The sequence below is a fragment of the Komagataella phaffii genome, chromosome 2 (assembly GCF_000027005.1).
Source record: "Komagataella phaffii GS115 chromosome 2, complete sequence".
Lineage (NCBI taxonomy): Eukaryota > Fungi > Ascomycota > Pichiomycetes > Pichiales > Pichiaceae > Komagataella > Komagataella phaffii.
The window spans coordinates 820,027-841,350 of NC_012964.1; the positions used below are offsets into that span (position 1 = coordinate 820,027).

The 21,324-nt window shown below is 41.3% G+C and overlaps 12 protein-coding genes across 12 annotated transcripts; 5 read left to right on the forward strand and 7 right to left on the reverse strand.

Annotated features, from left to right (window-relative positions):
• Window positions 1-115: 115 nt before the first annotated feature.
• On the forward strand, window positions 116-2,605 carry PAS_chr2-1_0445 (Zinc-cluster protein; the record flags this gene model as incomplete). The annotated part of the gene is made up of 1 exon (XM_002491307.1): window positions 116-2,605. The coding sequence occupies one exon, from the start codon at window positions 116-118 to the stop codon at window positions 2,603-2,605; it is 2,490 nt and encodes an 829-aa protein (XP_002491352.1).
• Window positions 2,606-2,614: 9 nt separating this feature from the next.
• Window positions 2,615-3,355, reverse strand: PAS_chr2-1_0446 (Hypothetical protein; the record flags this gene model as incomplete). Its single annotated transcript, XM_002491308.1, has 1 exon — window positions 2,615-3,355. One exon carries the CDS (start codon window positions 3,353-3,355, stop codon window positions 2,615-2,617), a length of 741 nt encoding a protein of 246 aa, XP_002491353.1.
• Window positions 3,356-3,483: 128 nt separating this feature from the next.
• Window positions 3,484-6,906, reverse strand: PAS_chr2-1_0447 (uncharacterized protein; the record flags this gene model as incomplete). The annotated part of the gene is made up of 1 exon (XM_002491309.1): window positions 3,484-6,906. The coding sequence occupies one exon, from the start codon at window positions 6,904-6,906 to the stop codon at window positions 3,484-3,486; it is 3,423 nt and encodes a 1,140-aa protein (XP_002491354.1).
• Window positions 6,907-7,175: 269 nt separating this feature from the next.
• On the reverse strand, window positions 7,176-7,763 carry PAS_chr2-1_0448 (Non-essential subunit of Sec63 complex (Sec63p, Sec62p, Sec66p and Sec72p); the record flags this gene model as incomplete). The annotated part of the gene is made up of 1 exon (XM_002491310.1): window positions 7,176-7,763. The coding sequence occupies one exon, from the start codon at window positions 7,761-7,763 to the stop codon at window positions 7,176-7,178; it is 588 nt and encodes a 195-aa protein (XP_002491355.1).
• Window positions 7,764-7,951: 188 nt separating this feature from the next.
• Window positions 7,952-8,670, reverse strand: PAS_chr2-1_0449 (GTP binding protein (mammalian Ranp homolog); the record flags this gene model as incomplete). The annotated part of the gene is made up of 2 exons (XM_002491311.1): window positions 7,952-8,536; window positions 8,614-8,670. 2 exons carry the CDS (start codon window positions 8,668-8,670, stop codon window positions 7,952-7,954), a joined length of 642 nt encoding a protein of 213 aa, XP_002491356.1.
• Window positions 8,671-8,820: 150 nt separating this feature from the next.
• Window positions 8,821-9,308, reverse strand: PAS_chr2-1_0450 (Component of the U1 snRNP complex required for pre-mRNA splicing; the record flags this gene model as incomplete). Its single annotated transcript, XM_002491312.1, has 3 exons — window positions 8,821-9,071; window positions 9,137-9,223; window positions 9,278-9,308. 3 exons carry the CDS (start codon window positions 9,306-9,308, stop codon window positions 8,821-8,823), a joined length of 369 nt encoding a protein of 122 aa, XP_002491357.1.
• Window positions 9,309-9,412: 104 nt separating this feature from the next.
• Window positions 9,413-9,938, forward strand: PAS_chr2-1_0451 (Hypothetical protein; the record flags this gene model as incomplete). Its single annotated transcript, XM_002491313.1, has 2 exons — window positions 9,413-9,515; window positions 9,676-9,938. 2 exons carry the CDS (start codon window positions 9,413-9,415, stop codon window positions 9,936-9,938), a joined length of 366 nt encoding a protein of 121 aa, XP_002491358.1.
• Window positions 9,939-10,310: 372 nt separating this feature from the next.
• On the forward strand, window positions 10,311-11,453 carry PAS_chr2-1_0452 (Hypothetical protein; the record flags this gene model as incomplete). The annotated part of the gene is made up of 1 exon (XM_002491314.1): window positions 10,311-11,453. One exon carries the CDS (start codon window positions 10,311-10,313, stop codon window positions 11,451-11,453), a length of 1,143 nt encoding a protein of 380 aa, XP_002491359.1.
• Window positions 11,454-11,470: 17 nt separating this feature from the next.
• Window positions 11,471-12,958, reverse strand: PAS_chr2-1_0453 (Cytoplasmic aldehyde dehydrogenase, involved in ethanol oxidation and beta-alanine biosynthesis; the record flags this gene model as incomplete). Its single annotated transcript, XM_002491315.1, has 1 exon — window positions 11,471-12,958. The coding sequence occupies one exon, from the start codon at window positions 12,956-12,958 to the stop codon at window positions 11,471-11,473; it is 1,488 nt and encodes a 495-aa protein (XP_002491360.1).
• A 255-nt stretch (window positions 12,959-13,213) lies between these two features.
• On the reverse strand, window positions 13,214-14,458 carry PAS_chr2-1_0454 (Major exo-1,3-beta-glucanase of the cell wall, involved in cell wall beta-glucan assembly; the record flags this gene model as incomplete). Its single annotated transcript, XM_002491316.1, has 1 exon — window positions 13,214-14,458. The coding sequence occupies one exon, from the start codon at window positions 14,456-14,458 to the stop codon at window positions 13,214-13,216; it is 1,245 nt and encodes a 414-aa protein (XP_002491361.1).
• A 1,926-nt stretch (window positions 14,459-16,384) lies between these two features.
• Window positions 16,385-17,674, forward strand: PAS_chr2-1_0455 (Protein required for assembly of U2 snRNP into the spliceosome, forms a complex with Hsh49p and Hsh1; the record flags this gene model as incomplete). The annotated part of the gene is made up of 1 exon (XM_002491317.1): window positions 16,385-17,674. One exon carries the CDS (start codon window positions 16,385-16,387, stop codon window positions 17,672-17,674), a length of 1,290 nt encoding a protein of 429 aa, XP_002491362.1.
• A 1,236-nt stretch (window positions 17,675-18,910) lies between these two features.
• Window positions 18,911-21,091, forward strand: PAS_chr2-1_0456 (Hypothetical protein; the record flags this gene model as incomplete). The annotated part of the gene is made up of 1 exon (XM_002491318.1): window positions 18,911-21,091. The coding sequence occupies one exon, from the start codon at window positions 18,911-18,913 to the stop codon at window positions 21,089-21,091; it is 2,181 nt and encodes a 726-aa protein (XP_002491363.1).
• Between the last annotated feature and the right edge of the window lie 233 nt (window positions 21,092-21,324).

Consider the following 21,324-nt stretch of genomic DNA (forward strand, 5'->3'; position numbering starts at 1 on the left):
GAGACATTCCGCGCCGCATGTCTTTAATCCTGCGCGCCTCGCTTGTCCCTTTATATAGTCATCAGACTTCTCCCCCAAGACATAAGGGAGAAAAGTGCCAACAAAATGTATTAGGATGCCTAAAGCTACAAAGAAGAGTATCAAGAAAGAGCTAGAAGTTCCTGATGTCGTAATCAAGGATAAAAAAGGTCGTTCAACCTCCTGCTATCTGTGCCAAAGAAGGAAACAAAAGTGTGATCATCGTTTGCCCGCTTGTACTGCTTGTCTCAAGGCCAAAGTGAAATGTATCCAGCCCGCAAAATACGGTGGCAAATGTCCGGAGAAAGATGAATACACCGTATGGTTGGAGAAGCGGCTGCAGTTTCTGGAGTCCGTGGTTGACGCTAACGACTCTATAAAACGAACCGTTATTCCAACTGGCCCTTGGACTCAGTCCTCTAGTTTAGTCCCTATTAATGGGAGTAATAACGCTGAAAATGGCGTAAGTAATGGAATCGCAGCAGGTATAACTGCCGCCTCTGTAGGAAATACCACGTCTGAGTTCCAATTACCTCTGCCTACCACGTCTGCAATGTCAGCCCTATCGTCCAAGGTAGATAGAAATCATCTGAAAATTCTAAACTTGGATTCGTTTGAGAATCAGTCTGAGGCGGATTTTATTAAGAGATATAATTTACAAGAGTTTTTGAAGCATGATCCTGTTTTTCAAATAGATGAGCACATTTCCAGACAACTTTTTGATATTTTTTTCACCCTGCTCCAGTATAAATTCCCTATTTTGGACGAAACAGAGGTTTTTGAGTTCCACAACGCTTATTTTTCTAACAATTTGAAGGGTTATATGAACAATATTAGCTATTTTTACTTTTGCCTCGCAAGAATGTTCCTCGTGTGTGCCATTTCTGCCCTTTTGCATAAAACGACTGGAAGGTATCATGGTACCAGGCCTGCATCGTTTTTCTCCGCTGCATTGAAATACGCAGCAAAATGCCAAAAGAGTATCTCAAAGCTTCATAGAGTGGAGCTATTGATTCTCCTCGTGTTTTACTTAATTAGAACAGATAAAGACTCGACGGGATTATTCGATGTCATTAGGGATGCGATGAGTGTCTGTATGGAGTTGAAATTGCATAAGAAAGAATCATATGTTGGCATCCCAATCAACGTGAAAGACAGACAGCTCAGATGTTTTTGGTCGGCGTACCTGCTCGAGAAAGTCATCACTCTATCTTTGTCCAAACCGTACGTCCTGAATGAATCAGAAATGGATTCTGACATTCCCATGTTTGACGATTCTCTTTCTAAAGGGAACAATTTCCTTAACCAATTCATCAAGATCCGAAGGTTGGAGGCCAGATTTGTAGAGCAGCTAGACATCATTAATACCAAGAGCTCCCCGAAATCAACCCAATTGGCAAAAGTCGAACAGTATTTTCAAGAACTGCAACAATGGAGACGTGAATGTCAAGGATTTTCTAAAGGAATAGAAAACGAAACATTACAGTCGTACTACTACCGATCAGTAAGAACATTAATTCAACCTTTTTTGGAACTCTTGGATCCAGAAGACAGGCTCTTCCAGGAATGTCAGGCAGCTGCTGCACAGATTTGTCAGTCGTTCAAGACATATCACCAAAAGACTGTTAGTGGTCATTCTACTATTCATGTCCATACAACATTTATCGCAGGGGTAACTTTGATTTACTGTTTATGGCTTGCCCGAAACACAGACGACATGAGACGAAAGCTACTCGGAGATGACTCCAAGCATACAAGACCGACTATATCGGCAGCGTTGTTTCAACATATGGATGATCTTCGTGCTTGTTCTATTTCATTATATGTTATGGCCGAAAGAACAAAATTTGCCTTAAGTTTTAGGGATACCTTTGAGGAAATCATGGCTGCGACTATCGGCAACCTGAAGATTAGATGTGGTCCTGATTCTTCAGAGATTATCTACAATAAAGAACCAGGAATGCCACCAGCAGTTGTGCGAAAACCTCCAAAGCATTATACGTCTACTACCGAACTTGATATCAAAGCTACTGACGCCGAAGAGCTAGAAGAAAAAGCCAGGAAAGAAAAGAGAGGGCAATTGCAACGAAATGCAATTCCCAAGGGTCTGTCTCATCTTTTGGTAGATCCAGTTCCCATGAAATCTCAAAATTCCAGCGGTAAGTCTTCCAATTCGCTTTTGAACAATAACATCGATAATAACCACGCTGGCACCAACGGAAGTTCCACCTTTTTGGCTGGAAGTTCTAGCAACAACGGTAATACAAATGTAGTTGTCGACAATTCAATTAATGGCTCATCTTTCCTATCACTTCCACAAACGGAATTCACTCCCTTTGTTGGTCGTACGAACACAATGATTAGCAATATTTCAGTGTGGACTGGAGAAAGTGGTCAGTTTGTCCCAAATTCGATGAACCAATCATTAACTCAGCAAGGCCTATCCAATGATTTTACGAAGACCTCCAGCTTCACTCATAACACTACCAACAATAACGGCACCACTAATAGCAACGTTGACTTTCTACAATCTTGGGGCAACGTCCGCATGGACGAATTATTCAATGTTAATGAATTTGTTCCCTAATATATTTACTTAATTTAACTCGACACATTTCCATATTAATTGGTTGACTGGTTGTGATTTGTTGACCGTCAGCTGTGATGGCTTGTAGTTTTTTATTGGGAAATCGTCTGTGTTCTCTCCCACGCTAAGCAAAATTTTGACGTCCCCATTTGTGTCGTAGTATCCTCTAATAGCAGATAAAGGAGGGGAGTCTGTACGCTTGGGATTATTCAAGTGTCCTAATAACCCTTGAAACCAATTGCCAATACGAACGAAACGCCCTTTGACTCCTTCAGAGCTCAGGTCAAAACAATAGCTGAAGTGAACATTAGGCGCACTTTTTGGATCAAGTTTCTCTACCTGTGGACCATCCTTGTACGGATCTAGATCTCTCCAAATTTCAATGTAAGGTTCAATCTTGTTGTTCCTGTCAGGATTAGCCATTTCTCCCACTTCTTTGAAGTCTCCATTGGGCAGCTCTTCAAATTCTCCAATGTCCGGGAGACCTCCGTCATTTTCCACGTATTTACCATCTACAAATTTCGCCAGAGATAACTCTTGAGTGAACTGTTTTTTTGATCCTTCCAACTCAATAGTGGACCCGAAGTTGCAAAATTCCATAGGAAATTTCGTCTCGTCAACATAACCTGGCAAAAATGGCCTCAAGTCAACAAATCTGCCACCTGCTGTTTGAATGACCCAAGTTGACGTCTTCTCAATAGGTTCATCATTCCCCCACTGAATTGAAATACGAGCACTAAATATATCCATCGTCCAAGGAAAAAACAGTGAGTAAGCTTTTGCAAATTGTCAACTCAATAAATACTCTCGTACTATTAGATAAGATAAGACTCACGCGAAGAGCCAAAATCTTGTGCTTAGATAATAAAACTATGTACTCAATTGCCGATACCAAATAAGAAAGCCAACTCGTTCCTGCCAAGCTTGGATATCGTATTCAAACTCTGGTTATCCAGAGCGTTTTCAACTATTTCTCTTTTCGTATTTTGAATGGTCAAAATTCTATCTTCGACGGTGTTCTTGATCAACATTCGATAGACGAAAACTTCTCTTAACTGGCCAATTCTATGGGCTCTATCCATGGCCTGGTCTTCCACATATGGGTTCCAAAATGGGTCCATTATTATGACACGGGAGGCGCAAGTCAATGTCAACCCCACGTTCCCTGCTTTCAAAGAAAGAAGCATTACGTTTTTCTCCGTACTCTCATAAAACTCTTGAATGGCAGCATCTCTATTGCTAAGAGACATTGACCCGTCATATCTAATGAATTTAATGTTGTTCTCTTTGAGTATTACCTCTATGACATCGAAGAGAGTTGTGAATTGACTAAAAACTATGATCTTCTCCCCTGGATTGTCTCTCAGTAACTCTTGTATCATTTCCACTGCTTTATCGATCTTGGCAGACGATTCGAAGACGCCTTTGTTCTCCCGGATCAGTTGTTGAATCATTTCAATTTTTGACAACACTGGAGACTCACTTTTAACTATATCCATCACTGAAATATGCTGGTTCACAATCTTGTCGTAGACTGGGAAACTGATTACATTGCTTTCGTTGACAGGCAAACGACAGGTCACACATTTGGACACTCTAAGACCGTCATCAGTTTCATTCTCTTGATAATTGGTGAAGAAATCGTCTTTGCAATCTTGACAAACAACATGTCCACATTTGTATAATATACAAGCATTCTCATTTATGATGTTATCCAAACATATAGGACACGTAAATCCGGCCTCTGCTTCAATGTTAATTCTCCTTACCACAGCAGGAGATAGTTGTGTGGCCAATTGTGGCATCTTGGTAGCAACTTCCTGTTTCAATTTGGCTTCTTGCTTCATCTCAGATAACTTCACGAGGAAATGGTGGCAACAAGTTTGTCTCAGTCTCAATAGCAAGATAAGAATACCAGAATAATGATTTCCTTGTCCCTTTCCAGCGTTTAGCATCTTTTCGGCTTTTTTGGCTGTCTGTCCTTCCAGATCCTTGTAAAAGTCTAACTCTTTTGCTTCCATTTCTATGAATGTGTCAATGATATGCTTCTTGGGTAACTTGAGAATGGGCTCTCCATCAATCTTCGAATCTTTGTTTCGTTTCAACAAGATTGCTTTAAGTAGGGCATGAAGTTTCCTCATAGCAATCTTCTTGTCTGTGGAATCATATTTGCCTGACATGGAACTCTTTATAGGTAATACTATGCCAGTTCTAAATCGCTTTTCATCATAATATGGCTTAATTCTCAAGAATCGAAGTAGAGGCCATAGTTCTTCAATTTTATTTTGTAGCGGTGTGCCCGTTAAACACCATCTGTATTTAGACTTCACCAAAGCGACTGCCTTCGAAGTGATTGTATTTTTTCCTTTGATCTTATGGGCTTCGTCTAGAATGACTCGAAGAAACTTTGTTTCTTTTGCAAAAAATGGTGACTTGAAAGATATGCCTCCAGAGTCTTCTGCTGGTATGGATGAAGAGTTGGGCTGTAGGTCTGCCTCCTTAATTGCCTCTTCAAAATGCTTCTTCATTTGAGAAGACAGAGTTCCATACGATGTTAATACTATATCATACTGTTGGAGCTCTTCAAACGAGGACATTTTTTGCTTGTGATAAATGAAAACTTTTAGCCTGTATTCTGGTTTCGTCTTTAACAAGATTTCAGACTCCCACTGATGTAGAAGAGAAACTGGTGCTATTATTAACGTAGTTTTGAAATATCCTTCGTCTCCTTGGATGGGTTTCTTTTCCGACTTTGCCGTTGACGTTTTGCTGACCTCTCCATTCGTTTCTGATGTAGACTTTTCGGATCTAACCTTCTCTTCAAGTTTTGCCTCCTCTTCGGCTTCTTCTTGTGTTTTCCATTTGTTTGCGTAAATAATACTAATAGCCTGGATGGTTTTTCCCAGGCCCATGGCATCTGCTAAAATGCCTCCTTTGTTGGTTGACTTCTCCATCCGAAGTAGCCAATCTAACCCAACTCTCTGATGCTTCAGCAGTTGAATATTGAACTCCTTCGGAGTTTTAGCCAATTCATCATCGTCTTTGTCCTCCATATCGGGCTGGATATTTTCAAGAAGCCGTTGTAAGCTTCCAGCGTCTTCATCAGAACGAGAATAAATATTTGAAGCATAACCCAAGCTATTTGCCCTATGAATTGCATCCATGAAAGACTGGCCTTCCAAAACTTCATTCTTCATATCACCGTGAAAAGCATTTTGAGCATTTCGAAAGATAAGTTCACGATCTTTTTTCAGTTTGTCAATTGTTGACGAGAGAGCATGGATTCTTCTGTGAATCTCCTGCTGTTTTATCTTGGATGTATCCATCTCTCTAAATATGTGCGCTTTTTCATTAGTAAGCTCCTGAATCCTGTTCAAAAGCTGAGTGAGGTATCCTTGATTATTAGCGGTCGCCTGAGGATTGTTCACGATAGATTGATATCTTAGATTGAGCTCTGAAACTTCTCTGTTTAAATGCCCCAAAGTGGAAATGAACCTATTGATCTCCATAATATTCGACTGAGCATGAACTCGAAGATTGTGAAGATTATCTAACAAATCTTTTATCCGCAAGTCCAGCCATCTGGCTTGTTCATTCTGGTTTGAACCGTCAAAATGGAGTATGTTTGCAGGGGCGTTGAAAGTTCCTGGCATAATTCCTAGAGGCTGCTGAACAATATTGGATCCTACAATTTGCAAATCTTCGTCTTCATCATCTGAATATGATTGGAGAGGTCGTTTCCCTTGGAAGATATGCGCATCTTGTGCTGTGTTGTTGTTGGCTATATGATGGCTCTGATTCTGTGTGCTGGAGGGAACTGGGGTAGAAGATGATGTAGATGCGGGGACAGATGTATTTATCTCGATATCTTCAGTTAAATCGATGATCTCTTCAAAATTTGAGTTTGTAGGTTGATTGCTGGACTTTTTTGGTCCATCATTAAGTGGAAAGGGAAATTCAGGTTGGGACTTAGAAATCCAGTCGGCGAATCCATTGTTGTTATCAAGTTCATTATTCTGATTATTGGAAAATTGGTCGGCTTGGGGGATGAACCTACTACTATTGAACGTACTAGCTTGTGGTTTCACTGATGATTCCCGTAACGATTCCAGTCTGGCAAAAGAATTGGAGTTGGATTGGTCATCAAGTTTTCTCCTTATTGGAGTTGTGCCGTTACTGTTGCTTATGGGGGCAGTAAAATTAAATGCTGGATTGGGGGCCAAAAGGTCCACTTTTGGAGTAGGCTCAGTCACCTCTATGATTTCCAGATCAGAATCATCAGAGTTAACAGAGTCTGTCATTACCTTGCATAGATAGATGGAAAGGGACAGTTGATAGATGTATCGCGATTTGATCGTTGGGGATCGATGGTCCCTAAAGGGACAGGACGGTTACAGGGAAGCTTCCCTCACTGCAATTTACTGGGTTGTGGCGCAGCTTAGATGGGTAATGAATAATGCATGCCAGTAAGCATCCGTTCAGCATCCAGATTAGCGTATCGATTCATAGCAAATTACATGGACTAACATACTTTACGAAGATTTAAACTATTTTTACACGCATAGCAGCTCTATAACTCTCCATTCTCCTCGTCGATCTTCTTCAGCACAAAATCTAACTCCTTCTTCAATTTTGCATTATCTGGGTCAAATGAAAGTCCTCTCTCAAAATTGTTTTTTGCATCAACGTATCTCCCCATCTTGAAAAGGGCTACCCCTCTTCTAATGTAATTATCTGGAATGGATGGCAGGAGCGTTACCAGTAAATCTGCATCATTGAATGCCCCTTCAAAGTCTCCATTCATCATGTAAGCGTCAGCTCTAGTGACAATAAAGATCGTCATTTCACTCAACGTCATCTGAAAACTCTCGTACTTGGGCCTTCTGTTAACCATTTCAAGACCCGTCGTCAACAATTTGATAGCCTCAGGATACTTGCCTGTCTTTATGTTGGATACAGCCGACTCGTGTAATTTCTGAGCCATGTGGGACAATTTCTTGTCAAACGACTCCTTACTTGGTGGAGAAGGAACATCTGCTTTATTGGCCAGGATCTCTCCGCTCAAGGTGTTCAGCTGCTGTATGTCATATTCTAAGTCTGCGTAGTCACCTGTGACTTTCAGTTTCTTTGAGCTCACGTCGTACGAAAATGGTAGCATCTCGTAGGTGAAAGATCGGATGAAACAGAGAGTGTATCAACGTGTCAACCTTTTTTTTTTTGTCTAAGGCTAGAGAGATCCCTCTGCGACCTCGAAACACTACAGAAACAAACTAGCTTACATCAGCAAACAACTAAACTTACGATACGTGCCCTATGTATGGTTCTCAATGTACTGTAAGTAAAAGCTTACAAGTCGGCATCATCTTCATCAGGCAATGGCATAGCGGCAGCCTCGGCGTTCTCTTGCTCGTACTTCTTTATTAAATCGGCATCAATTTGAACCTCTGGGGCTTGCAAGTCGGGAGCAGCAACGAACTCTAATTGGGGCTCACCAGACAACTTTCTAGCTAACCACAAGAATGGCTTCTCAAAGTTGTAGTTGGACTTGGCAGAAATGTCAAAGTATTGCAAGTTCTTCTTTCTGTGGAAAGTGATGGTCTTAGCCTTGACCTTTCTTTCCTTGACATCAACCTTGTTACCACAAAGCACAATTGGAATGTTCTCACACACTCTGACCAAGTCACGGTGCCAGTTTGGAACGTTCTTGTAAGTAATTCTCGATGTAACGTCGAACATGATGATACCACAGTCACCGTTAATGTAATAACCATCTCTCAGTCCACCAAACTTCTCTTGTCCAGCAGTGTCCCAAACGTTGAATGTGATAGGACCACAGTTAGTGTGGAATGACAAGGGATGAACTTCGACTCCCAAAGTAGCAATGTACTTCTTACGGAACTCTCCAGTAAGGTGTCTCTTAACGAAGGTGGTCTATGAATTGTTAGTAATCATGAGGGGAACTAAGGGGCGGAAAACATTATCCGACTCATCAAATAATTTGCACTTACTTTACCGGTACCACCATCACCGACAAGGACCAATTTAAAAGTGGGTTCAGTAGACATGATTCAATGTTTGTATAACGGAAGGAAAAATTTTGTTGTTCTTCCCTTGCCTTCCAAAGAGAATGATTTACGCAGTGCACGCTCCAGTGGAAAAAAATGGAATGATTTGTCATAAAGTTGCTATTATTACGTAATGCTTGCATACTAGTTTTACTTGACTGTATTTCTGTGCTGGTACTCTCTCATGACGGATGATATGAGCTCTTTCTCTTCTGTGGTGTTGTAGTGGTATATGGCTGGTGGAGGGTTTGGTAGGTTTGGCAGACTTGGCGGCGGCGGAAATGTTTCCAAAGGAGTTTCTAATGACAGTGGTCTACCTGGAATATTCGCATAGAGATCGGATTCAGTTATTTCATATGGTAAATCGTTGGAGTCCCAAATCCCAAGCTCTTTAGCCTTTTCTAGAACTGTTAGTAGTCTTTATGATAGTATGGCCCTGTGGTGGGCGAATCACAAGATGTCTTACCTTCGTAGTAATCGCAATACTTTCTGAGATGGTTTCGGCCAATCAAATGAGATTTTCTGACACTCAAAGAGTCATGGGTCAAGTAGGCTAAACTTGTTAGTAAGATCCATTTGGCGACGATCAATTACGGTTCACACTCACAATTGCAATATTCACAATAATACTTTGCCATTAATCTTAATCTTGCTTACCTCTTCTCTCAATGGTCCTCTGATAGTGTCCCAACCATTACTCCTCGATTACCCGTCTTCTTGCCAACCAACGAAATCGCTCGAAATGTCCAAGTCAAGGAGGAACCATCTAAATCAACCCTTAGACACACACACAATGTTTGCCGTTATCAGATCATCCGTAAGTCTAGCCTTCACCACTCAATTCGGTGGGTTTTTCAATGTTTAACTTGACTAACATATTCAGGCCCTGAGAACTCAAGTTAGAGCTTTCTCTGCTGCCCCAGCCAGAAGAAGTAAGTATCAATCAGGAGTGAAAAAATTCTAGACGACAGACACGATGAACAAGTACTAACATTTACCTTAAAGACCTGATTTCTGATTTGTATGTCAAGGAGCTGAAGGGATTCAAGCCAACCCCTCTTTCTGCTGCTGATGCCGAAGGTGCTACCAAACCATGGGCTAAGCCAGCCTCCCCAAAAGTTCCATCTCTGGAAGGAGAGACTGCTGAAGCTTTGCAACAGTATGAAACCTCAGACGTTGAGACCGTCCAGGCTGCTTCATCTGAATCTGCTTCCGAAGTTACTGAAGACTGGTTTGTCTTCCCAGAGGAGGAAACTGCTCACCATTGATAAAATTATAGACCACGAGATCTAATGATACTAGAGAGAAGATACGCAAATTGATGCATGTTAAACAACTATTGAAATTATTGAGCTCATGATTGAGGTTTCACTAGTGCAGGTGAAGGTCCAGATTCTTTCAGTTCAATTGTTCACTTAGGTGGTGTAGATATCCATATTCTAGTAATGAAGGGTACGATACTATTATTAACTACGGTTAAGAATTACGTTCTCGTTGCATGGTCTAGTTGTCTTGTTTTCTTTATTGTTTCCATTCTTTGCCTGGTTTCTACGCGTTATTCTTTTTATCTCTTCTCCTCTGTTTAGATTTCTCACGAGTTGTTATCGATTTCTGAGATTCTCTCAAAATATCCCAATCTGATGTCTGGGCTCTCCGTCTACAAGGAACTCAACCAGTCGTTGATAAATAGAGGTTATCTGTCTGAAGGAGTGATCTTTGAAGATGAAAATACTGTGAGAAACCAGAAAGTGGCTCAGGTCATTGAACGTCTTCTAGACTCCATAGACAATAACAGAACAATCAGAGACGATCTTCTCTTACGGGAAAAAGATCATTTACAAGTGATAGACTCCCTGAAAACTGACCAATCTCTCTTGAAGAAGCGTATTAGCACTTTGGAGGCCAAGTCAACTTCTCAAGAGAGACATATTAACCAGTTAACAGCACAGATCGATGAATTGACAAGTTCAGTGCAAACAAACATTAAACAACACAACAAGACTAAATCACAACTACAAACTGTACTCCAATCATCTAATGCAGAATTCAGGAGGAAAGACCTTCAGATTGATCAACTCCAAGAAAAGCTAGTCGCAAAACAGTTGGGTATTAAAGGGAAAGTATTCTCCCTATACAGTCTTCCTATCATGCCTGATGATCAACCAAAGAAGAGACAAAAAATAGCCGAGTCTTCAACGGAGACTCAAAAGTTAACCCCAGTGGAGAGATTTCCCGTAGCACAGAAAGAAACCATGACTTTGCTGTCTGATTTATATGATATAATCTACTCACTGATTCAAGATAATAACTCTAAAACCAGGTACTTGACTATTTACAACAATTTCATCAAGAATTTAGTAAGGTTCATTTCAAAGATTGCAAACTACGACGGCAAAATATCGTATGACCTAAGAGAAGAGTATGCCCAATTGACTTCAATGGAGATAAATTCCCCTCCTGGGTCTGCCTCTACAGTTCATGAGACAAAAGAAGAGTTGGTGAAGTCTCTACAATTATCGAAAACAGAATCAGAGAATATTCTCAGACAGTTTTCTTCCCAAATGAATGAACTATACAACTCTTTAGGAAATGCTTTTGAACTGAATGAACTATCTGCAGACTCGGAAGTTGCCTCCAGAAACGGTCTCAAACAACAACTACATGAAAGGGAGACACAGATTGAATCTCTTCGAAAAGAGCTGGAAAGTGTAACACATAATTGGAAGGCTGCTATTGAAACGATGGAGAAGTGGAAAAAATACAGAACGAAGAAAGGCATATAGCAGGAGAGCTATTCCCTTTAATCTCTGGTCAGGTTAGTGTGAATGGCCTGGATTTTAGTGTACGCTAACACTCCTTCCATTCCCAACTCGCTACCAGTACCACTCATCTTGAACCCTCCAAATGGAACACGGATATTATCATCATTTGAAGAATTGATGTACACAGTTCCAGCCTCCAACTGGCTGGCAACGGTATTGGCTGTGACAATATCCTTAGAAAAAACCATAGCTGCCAAACCGTATTCCGTATCATTGGCTAGCTCAATTGCCTCTTCCTGAGAGTGGAATTTACTGATGGCAACTACGGGCCCAAATATCTCGTCCTTCACAATCGACATATCCTGAGTACAGTCAACAAAAATAGTTGGATGGATCCAGTAACCACTCTCAAATGTAACTGGTTCATCTCCAATAACTAACTTTGCACCCTCATCCTTACCCTTCTGGATATAACCTTTAACCTTCTCAAACTGAGATTTGTTGATCACAGGCCCCATGGTGGATTTCTTATCAAATGGAGACCCGATGAACCAGTTTTCCTGCACATGAGCCTTGAACTTTTGAATGAACTCGTCGTAGATTGTGTCTTGCACCAAGACACGAGAGTTTGCCGTGCAAATCTGACCTGTGTTGTACATTATTCCAAACGCAGCCCAATAGATTGCCTGATCCAGTTTGGCATCATCAAAGACTATCAACGGAGACTTACCTCCACATTCTAGAGTAACAGTCTTTAAATTTGAGGAGGCCAATTTTTGAATCTCTTTGCCTGTTTTTGTGGACCCAGTAAAGGCTATTTTATCGACATCTGGATGACTAGCCATACGGGCACCAGCTACTGAACCTAGTCCACTGATAATGTTTAGCACACCAGGTGGGAACCCGGCGTCATTTACTAGTTCAGCAAAGTACAGCAAAGAAAGTGGAGAAGATTCCGAGGACTTGATGACAATACAGTTTCCAGCACACAGTGCGGGAGCAATTTTCCACATGGCCATATTCAACGGATAGTTCCAAGGAACAATCTGGCTGACAACACCGTAGGGAATCCTTTTCGACGTCAACAGTTTATCTGGGCCTGACGGAATTACATTGCCATAAATTTTGTCAGCCCAACCTGCGCAGTATCTCAAAATACTAACGGATCCTTCGATGTCAGGGAGAGCGTTAGAGAACTGGGGTTTGCCTGCGTCCAAGGCCTCAATTCCAGCTACAGTTTCCGCGTTCTTCTCCAAAAGATCTGCTAAACGGTTCATCAAGGTTGCACGCTCTTCTCCAGCTAGCTTTTTCCAAGTTTTGAATGCTTTTCGGGCACTAGAAACAGCATTGTCAACATCGCTCTCTTGGGCAGCGTAGACCGAGGTAATCACTTCTCCATTGGATGGGTTAATAACATCAATGGTGTCTTTTGACTCACGCCATTCACCATTGATATAGAGGCCAATTGGCTGATCGTATTTTTGTCCGGTAGGAAAGGCAATTGATTTGCTTAAGGGACTTGCCATTTTTTTTTCAAAGTGAAGGGGAAGATAAGAGCAAATGAAAATGATCAGCGAATACTTTACTACGGGGTACAACCCTTCGCTCTACCTGAAGAAGTTTTAATTTTCATATATAATGAAGAAAAGAACGATAAAATGCAGCTATATATCATAACGAAAGGAAAGGGTGCATATGACAAGGGTCTGCAAGGGCCATTGACAGAAAACTAATCGTCAATTGCTTTCAAGTATCCTAATGCTTTCATTGATTGGAGAAACTTAGAACCCACATTGATTTGGATACTGTCTGTCGTCCAATGGCTGAGGCATGATACCGGCATTAACCAACCTTTTAAAATCCCACTCCAAACTGGCCTCTGTCTTGAAACACCAGAAAATAAAACCTGCGCTTTTCCCGTGTAAGAAAGCATCTAGCTGGGCTTCTACGTACCTTCTGTACTCACAGATACGTTCAGAGCTCAATTTCGAAGGATCCTGGCTATTCTCACAAGATCCGATCCAAGGGGAGTTATCAAGTTGACCTTCATATCTCGTGCCTTTTCCGACACCATTTAACCAAGGAGTACAATCAGTAAGTGCTGCCGACCATTCACCACAGAGGTTCCAGTGGTACTCTTTATTTGCATCTCTACCCCAATCACAGGCGGCTTCTATATGTTCATCGATACTTCTTTGCAATTCATCTGCATCGAAGACTTGATAATGGTGGTGATCAAGCACCACGTTCCAGTAACCTTCCGCTGAGGTGAAATCGTCCCCCCAGTACTCTGGCGCCTGGTAAAATGCATCGTGGATTACAACAAAGTTGTTCCCAACATCTCTAACTAGATCATAACCATCCGCATAGAACTGTCTTAGATTATCCATGTCTAAAATAGGTCCCAATGGTTCGTTTAAGAGTTGAATACCAATGACCACATCGTAGTAGTCCGTGGTTCCATATTTTTTTGAAATATATTTCAGAACATCCAAAGTTACTTGAACGTTGTTACCATTTTGGAAATCCCAACTGTCTCGCTTACCGGAGTTGTCAAAGCCGTTCTGAGATCCTGGAGCTCCATGAAGGTCAATCCAAACTTTCAGTCCATGCTTTCTACTCCACTCCAAAGCCTTGTCAAGATACTCTTCCTGGCCTTGAACATAAGGATCATCATCCAGCAATTGGAAGGCCCAGTAGCCAATTGGTATACGAACAAAGTTAAGTCCGTAAGCTGCGATGTCTTGAAAATCTTTTTCGTCGTAGAACGTTGACCAATGCTGTTGAAGTCTATCCAAAGCCAGCGATTTACCTAGTCGTTCAGTGTAACGATATTCATCTACTGGTACATCATCGCCGAAAGCTTCAAAAAGCGAAGGGGTGATATAGGGCTCCAAAACCAGCCATCCACCGAGGTTGACACCCATGATTTTTTCACTGGAGTAATCCCAGATTATATCTCTCTTTGGGAGAGTAATTGCGCTGCATAGACTGGCGAATAGTAATGTAATTAGGTACAAGTTCATCCCCGTTGTGCAATAAAGCTAAGGAAGCAGTAGAGAAGTCTGGAAAAGGTTACACGATAAGATGATCCGCTCCTGCTTCAATTAAAAAAAAAGCTGATTGATGCCACACGCTACAGCCAGGCACGTCGTATGAAAGTTTCATGGCGGTATATGCAAAGAACGGGCAACCCGTGTAGCATAATCTGTTGTTATTAGTTCCCATTAATAAGTTGTCGTGACAACGTGGGTGTTTAGGGAGATCCAACAATTGGCAGATGATGCAGGAAGTATACACAAAATAGTTCTCAGAACGTTAGCGATCTCTCTGGTAATTAAATCAATGTGTGGTTGCATAAATCTGAGGTATTTTAGGTTATGACGCCGTTTTGTCAGATGAGATATTTTTAGGTCTACACAGTAATTACGTGCATAATCACATGCCAGGTCACATGGGAATTTCAGGTGGTCTAGAAATTGGCTATCTCACTTAACCTTTGTAGGCCAAGAGGGACTGAGAGTTCAAAGACGACAGCAATCTGCGTTGAAATTGTGCTACGATCTTATCAGGAGGTAAATGATAGTAAGAGGAGAAAATGCCCAGCTTTGTGCCGAAAAAGTAGGAGTAGTTATTAATAGATTTAGGCTTGACAGGTTTTCCGACTTCAAGTTTTCAAGCCATCTTGCTAGATTTGTCCTCACTTGTCCCAGTTGAAGAGGAGTGAGTGGCCTTTTTTTAGACTGCACCTGTTTCGGGTTTGCAAGTGTTCTTTCAACGTAGTACGGATGCCGTATTAGAGTGAAATATGACGAGAGTAAGCAAGGAAGTTTTCTTGGCCTAGTTGTAGTTCGCTAGTTGTTATTAGTTGTCATGACAATTCAAACATTTTTCAATTGCAACTATTCTTCTGTGCATCTGTTTCCACTAGCAGTTTGACATGGTAGGTGGGCCAATTATTAGTAACTATGTCTTCCTGCATGGCAAAGCAAACGTGCGACGATGATCATACACATTTAGTATGGGAATGGAGGCAGTGAGGAGGCAGTGAGGAGACTGATTAGACCAAAGAGGGCAAGAAGATAAACGGAAAAAGAAAAAAGAAAGTGCAAAGCGCCTGGAATTCTCATTCGTGTTTCTTGATGGTATCGAGTCTTATGGTTACAATTGGAAATGTCTAACAGATTGCCAAAGTATATCGTCAAAATGAGGAGTCCTGATGCCTTCAAATGGAATTAGTAACTGAAATTAGCGAGTCCACCAGCAGCATTGCTGTTCACAACAGCCGTAGTTTTGTTCTTTTTCTGCTAGATGATGAGTCGGCCCGACATTTGATCTGGCCAATCTTGGTCTCATCGAAGCATGAAAATATCGAAGATGAACCTTCGCTGAACACCAACCTGATCAGGATTCTGCTAAGTGTGGAGGATTTCTGATAGAGACAATGTCAACTTGAAATGAAAGAGCGCTCTGTAGTTGATACGCTACACTGTAGCCGACCCAATGCTATCTTGATATGAGGCGATTCTAGTACTACGATGAGAAGCGCAAGAAACTCAAACAGCCGATCAGCACTATCCCTTTCATGCATGAATCAGTTGACATCTGAAGATTGTTTTGACCGTGGATATTGATCAAATAATATAGCAAGTCACGATCAAGCTTGTAGCATAGCATTGAGCAATAAGGTGAACTTTCCTAGGGACTTTAGTTCTTTTCCAAAACTCTTTCCGCGTAATCTGAAAACGGATCACTCCTGTGAATCCATGGTACTATTGTCAAACATAATATAGCAGGAAGAGCGTAATGTTGTTTCAAAGCCGCACTGTAGTGTCTGGATTGATCACCATCAACGCTCACGTAATCAAAAAATTACTGGTCACGTGGATAGTCAATCGCTTGAAGGACATCATCTCAAGATTTTCCTCCTTAACTAGCAATCCTTGGATATCATGGCTAAGAGATCCAAGAACCAGCAAAGGCGATTACGTGCCAAACTAAGAAAAACTAAGGGGGTGCCTGATCAGGAAAATGGATTTTCAGTTAAGAAAAGTGACAGCTCCGAACCTATTCCTGTTTCCGATGACAATGATGAAGTAACCATAGCACAACCTGACACTGGTGGACTGGAGGGGCCACTTGCTCAGGAGTTTCAAAACATATTTGCAAAGTTTGTTCCAGTTGAAGAGAAATTGAACTTTGAGCCCACCCCCTTGGAATCCAGAAAGGAAGAGATTATATATAGTAGTTCTTCAGAGGACGAAGCTGACTCTGATAAAGAACGAACCCAAACACAGACACATCTATCAAAAAAGGAAAAGAAAAGACTTTACGGGATATCTTTAACGGAGTTGAAAAAGTACGCTGCTAGACCTGATCTGGTCGAATGGTATGATGCCGACGCTGAAGATCCAACTTTAAACGTCTACTTGAAATGTTTATTGCGTGCAGTCAAAGTTCCTGTCCATTGGCAATCCAAGAGAGATTACCTATCTTCTAAGAGGGGCTTTGAAAAACCTCCTTTTAGATTGCCAGATTTCATTCGTGACACTGGTATCATGGAAATGAGAGATGTATCTCAGGAAGATGAATCTACTCTCAAACAAAGAACTAGAGACAAAGTTCAGCCTAAGATGGGCAAGTTAGACATTGACTTTCAACGGTTACATGATGCATTTACGAAATTTCAAACTAAACCTCCGATGCTGGCTTTCGGGGATGTTTATTACGAAGGAAGGGGCTCTGAAACTTTTGAACTCGAAAATTTCGTCCCTGGTAAAGTTTCTTCTCGACTAAGAACTGCTTTAGGAATAGCTAATCATGAGAAGCCTCCATGGGTCGCTCAAATGGCTAAACTAGGACCACCGCCGTCTTATCCTAATATGGACGCAGATGGTGTTTTCAAAGAGCCATTAATGAAGAATTTAGGACCCCCAATTGAGAGAGATTCCTGGGGTAGCATACATCCGGACAGTGAGGAGGAGGAGGATAATGACGAGGAAGAGGAAGAGGAAGAGGAGGAGGAGGAACAATTTATTCCAAGATACGACAAAGAATCCACTGACTACATTCCCATCAAATCTGTTAGTAACGAAATTCCAACAATGAGACACGACACGACAAACGAAACGGAAGACGATTCCACAAACGCTCCACTTTATCAAGTTCTGTCTCAGAAAAAGGAATCAGGAGGATTCATGGGTGAAAAGATAAACTACGAACTTCCATCATCAAAACGGTAGAGTAAACCATATCCCATCAACTAGCAGGTGCCCCACACATATAGCATAGCGTAAAAAGAATTCTTTTGCACATACCCCACCAATTAAAATAAACTCATCTCTGATAGAAAGAGTAAGATCCGTCTTTTGCTTCAGCAGTTTTATTAAGGTGTAATTATATATAATAAATTTATAGATCATGGCTATAAGATTAAATTCTTATTGGCTTCTGCTAAGGCACATAATGTGGTATAACCATCAGTTACAATTAAAAAATAATTTTATAAAGATGAAGCTCCCGAGTTAGAGTTTGAGTATGATTAGTTATACTTTGAATTTTTCATAATCTTTTTCTTCAAGTAGCACGTTGCATAACATATTTTTAATGGCTCCTATGACCATTCAACTTCTATTTTCCAATCCATGGCTTTATTTATGCACTTTAGTAAGTCTTATTATTCTCAATGTATACATAGGTGCCATCGTTTAAGTGATTTTAATTTAATTCATTGATATATGACTCTTATTATCTTCAGCTTTTGAATATTCAAATATTCATTTCTTATTTTATTTTGTCCTGATTGAGTATATACCCTTACTTCTTTCTTTTCATTGTAATTTTCAGGTGATTTTCTCGGATCTACTTGATCTTCTGTACTAGAATTACATATCTCTATAATTGATATCGCACATTCCATCCAAAATTTTCCATATAGTTTCCACGGCTCACCATAGAAAGACATGTTATTTGCTTTAAAAATTACATCACCGTTCTCTCTTATAACAAATTACAATGGGAAAAGAGGCAGTTCTATATGGCATAGATGCAATTTGATCTCTTCTTCATTTTCTACTTTGATAATACAATTTATAGTTGGTGTTTTCTTCTAGTTCTGAACAATGAAATTCAATTATGTCTGGTATACTAATTCATTAGAAAAGCTGGGTACATATTCTCTTCTTTTAGCTTTTATTCTCTGGAGATCTGTTTTCTGGTTTACTATCCATATAGTTGTTCGACTTACGTAAGTCAGGCTCGATGATAGTAGTGCATCGCAAATTGAACGTGCGCTACCCAAAACCCCAACTCCAATCACAGGCCAACAATTTGGGCAGTAATCAATAAAAAACCAATACCAACCTTTTGTTCAGAGTTAGATCCGAGTATCTGGAGAAGAAGAATACAAAAGATAGATAGACCATCACTTTTCATTCTATTTCGGATTCTCTAATTGGTTTGTTTATTTCTTAACGAGAATGCTTTCAGTGAAAAGATCAATAAGTAGAATTCCAACAGCCCGTCTCTTCAGCACTACTAGGAGACAGTTGAAGGAGGTCGAATTGACAGTCGACGGTGTAAAGGTATCCATAGAAGCCGGTTCTTCCATTATTCAGGCAGCAGAGAAGGCTGGTGTCACCATTCCAAGGTACTGCTACCATGAAAAGTTGGCTGTAGCAGGTAACTGTCGTATGTGTTTGGTTGAAATTGAGAGATCCCCCAAATTGGCAGCTTCTTGTGCCATGCCCGTTCAGAATGGTATGAGTGTCTTGACTAACACTCCTAAGATCAAAAAGGCCAGAGAGGGTGTTACTGAGATGTTACTGGAGAACCACCCCTTGGATTGTCCTGTGTGTGACCAAGGTGGTGAGTGTGATTTACAAGAACAGTCCTTGAGATATGGTAGTGATCGTGGCCGTTTCCATGAAATTGTTGGAAAAAGGGCCGTTGAGAATAAGGCCATTGGTCCTCTGATCAAGACCTCCATGAACCGTTGTATCCATTGTACAAGATGTGTTAGATTCCTGAACGATGTCGCCGGTGCTCCTGAGTTTGGAACTGCAGGACGTGGAAATGACATGCAAATTGGTACCTATGTCGAGAGAAACGTCAACTCTGAGTTGTCTGCTAACGTCATTGACCTGTGTCCCGTGGGTGCATTGACTTCCAAGCCATATGCTTTCAGAGCAAGACCTTGGGAGCTGAAGAGAACTGAAACAATTGATGTTCACGATGCTCTGGGTTCCAATGTTCGTGTAGACACTAGAGGTATTGAGGTTATGAGAGTTCTGCCACGATTGAATGATGAGATTAATGAAGAATGGATCAGTGACAAAACCAGATTCGCCTGTGACGGTCTGAAGACTCAACGTCTGACTAAACCATTGATCAGACAAGGAAACACATTTGTGGACGCTACTTGGGAGGAGGCTTTGGCCACCATCGCTGAAGGTTTCCAGAAGGTTCAACCAAAGGAGAACGAGATTAAGGCAATCGTTGGTTCCCTGACAGATCTAGAATCTATTGTAGCTCTGAAAGACTTGGTCAACAAATTGGGCTCAGAAAATGTTTCTACTGATGGAGATGCAACAACTGTTCCTCCAGCCCATGGAGCCGACTTTAGATCTAACTATATCTTCAATTCAACTATTGACAACATTGAAGAGGCTGACCAGATATTATTGGTCGGTACTAATCCAAGACATGAAGCCGCAGTGTTAAATGCAAGGATCAGAAAGGTGTGGCTACGTTCAGACCTTGAAGTCCACCACGTTGGTGAGGAATTTGACTCCACTTTTGAGTTGAACCACCTTGGTAGCGATGTCAATGCCTTGGCTAAGGCCCTTACCGGTGAAGTTGGAAAGAAATTATCTGAAGCTTCCAAGCCTTTGATCATCATTGGATCTGGGGTTACAGAAACTCAAGATGCCGAGGCTGTATATGCAACTGTGGCCAAATTTGTCACTTCCAATGCAAACATCGTCACTCCAGAATGGAATGGATTCAATTTGTTGCACCGTGAAGCTTCTCGCGTCGGTGCTTTGGATGTTGGATTCACCACTCAATCCCCAGAGGTTGCCAACACCAAAGCCAAGTTTATCTACCTACTAGGTGCTGATGAAATCGTCAACAAAGATATCCCAAAGGACGCATTCGTTGTATACCAGGGACACCACGGTGACTTGGGAGCTTCCTTCGCCGATGTTATCCTACCAGGCTCTGCTTACACCGAAAAGACTGCTACATACGTCAACACAGAAGGCCGAGTCCAGTCGACTAGAGCCGCCACGAACCCTCCTGGTGTTGCTAGAGAAGATTGGATGATCATTAGAGCTCTCAGTGAATACTTGGGAGCCACTTTGCCCTATGATAACCTATACGAAATGAGATCCAGATTGGCTGATGTTGCTCCTCACCTCTTACGTCACGAGGTTGTAGAGCCAGTGTCAGAGGGCATCGCTAAGGTTGGATTCCAATCTCTGGTTAAACCCGGAATTCAATCCAAAGGAGTTTTACTCAAGAACCCGATCGAGAACTTCTACTTCACGGATGTCATCTCCAAATCTTCTCCTACAATGGCCAAGTGTGTGGGTAGCTTTGGTTCCAAGATCGAAAAGATCAAGGACGAGAAAGCCAACAGCTATCTATCATTTGCTTAACGATAATCAAGACAAGAAAGGAAAAAAGAGAACCACTAGAACGCCGCCTACGAAAGCAGAATACTTTCACATCATAGTATAGATCCATCTGTTTGCATATATACACAGGAGAACAACAAAAGGAGAAAGGCCTTTCCTAATGGGTCTAATCTATTTATTTATTTATTTATTTAGTTGTGGTTTTTACTTGGTCGTATGACCGAATGAATAGGCCGAGCAAATAAACACGCCTG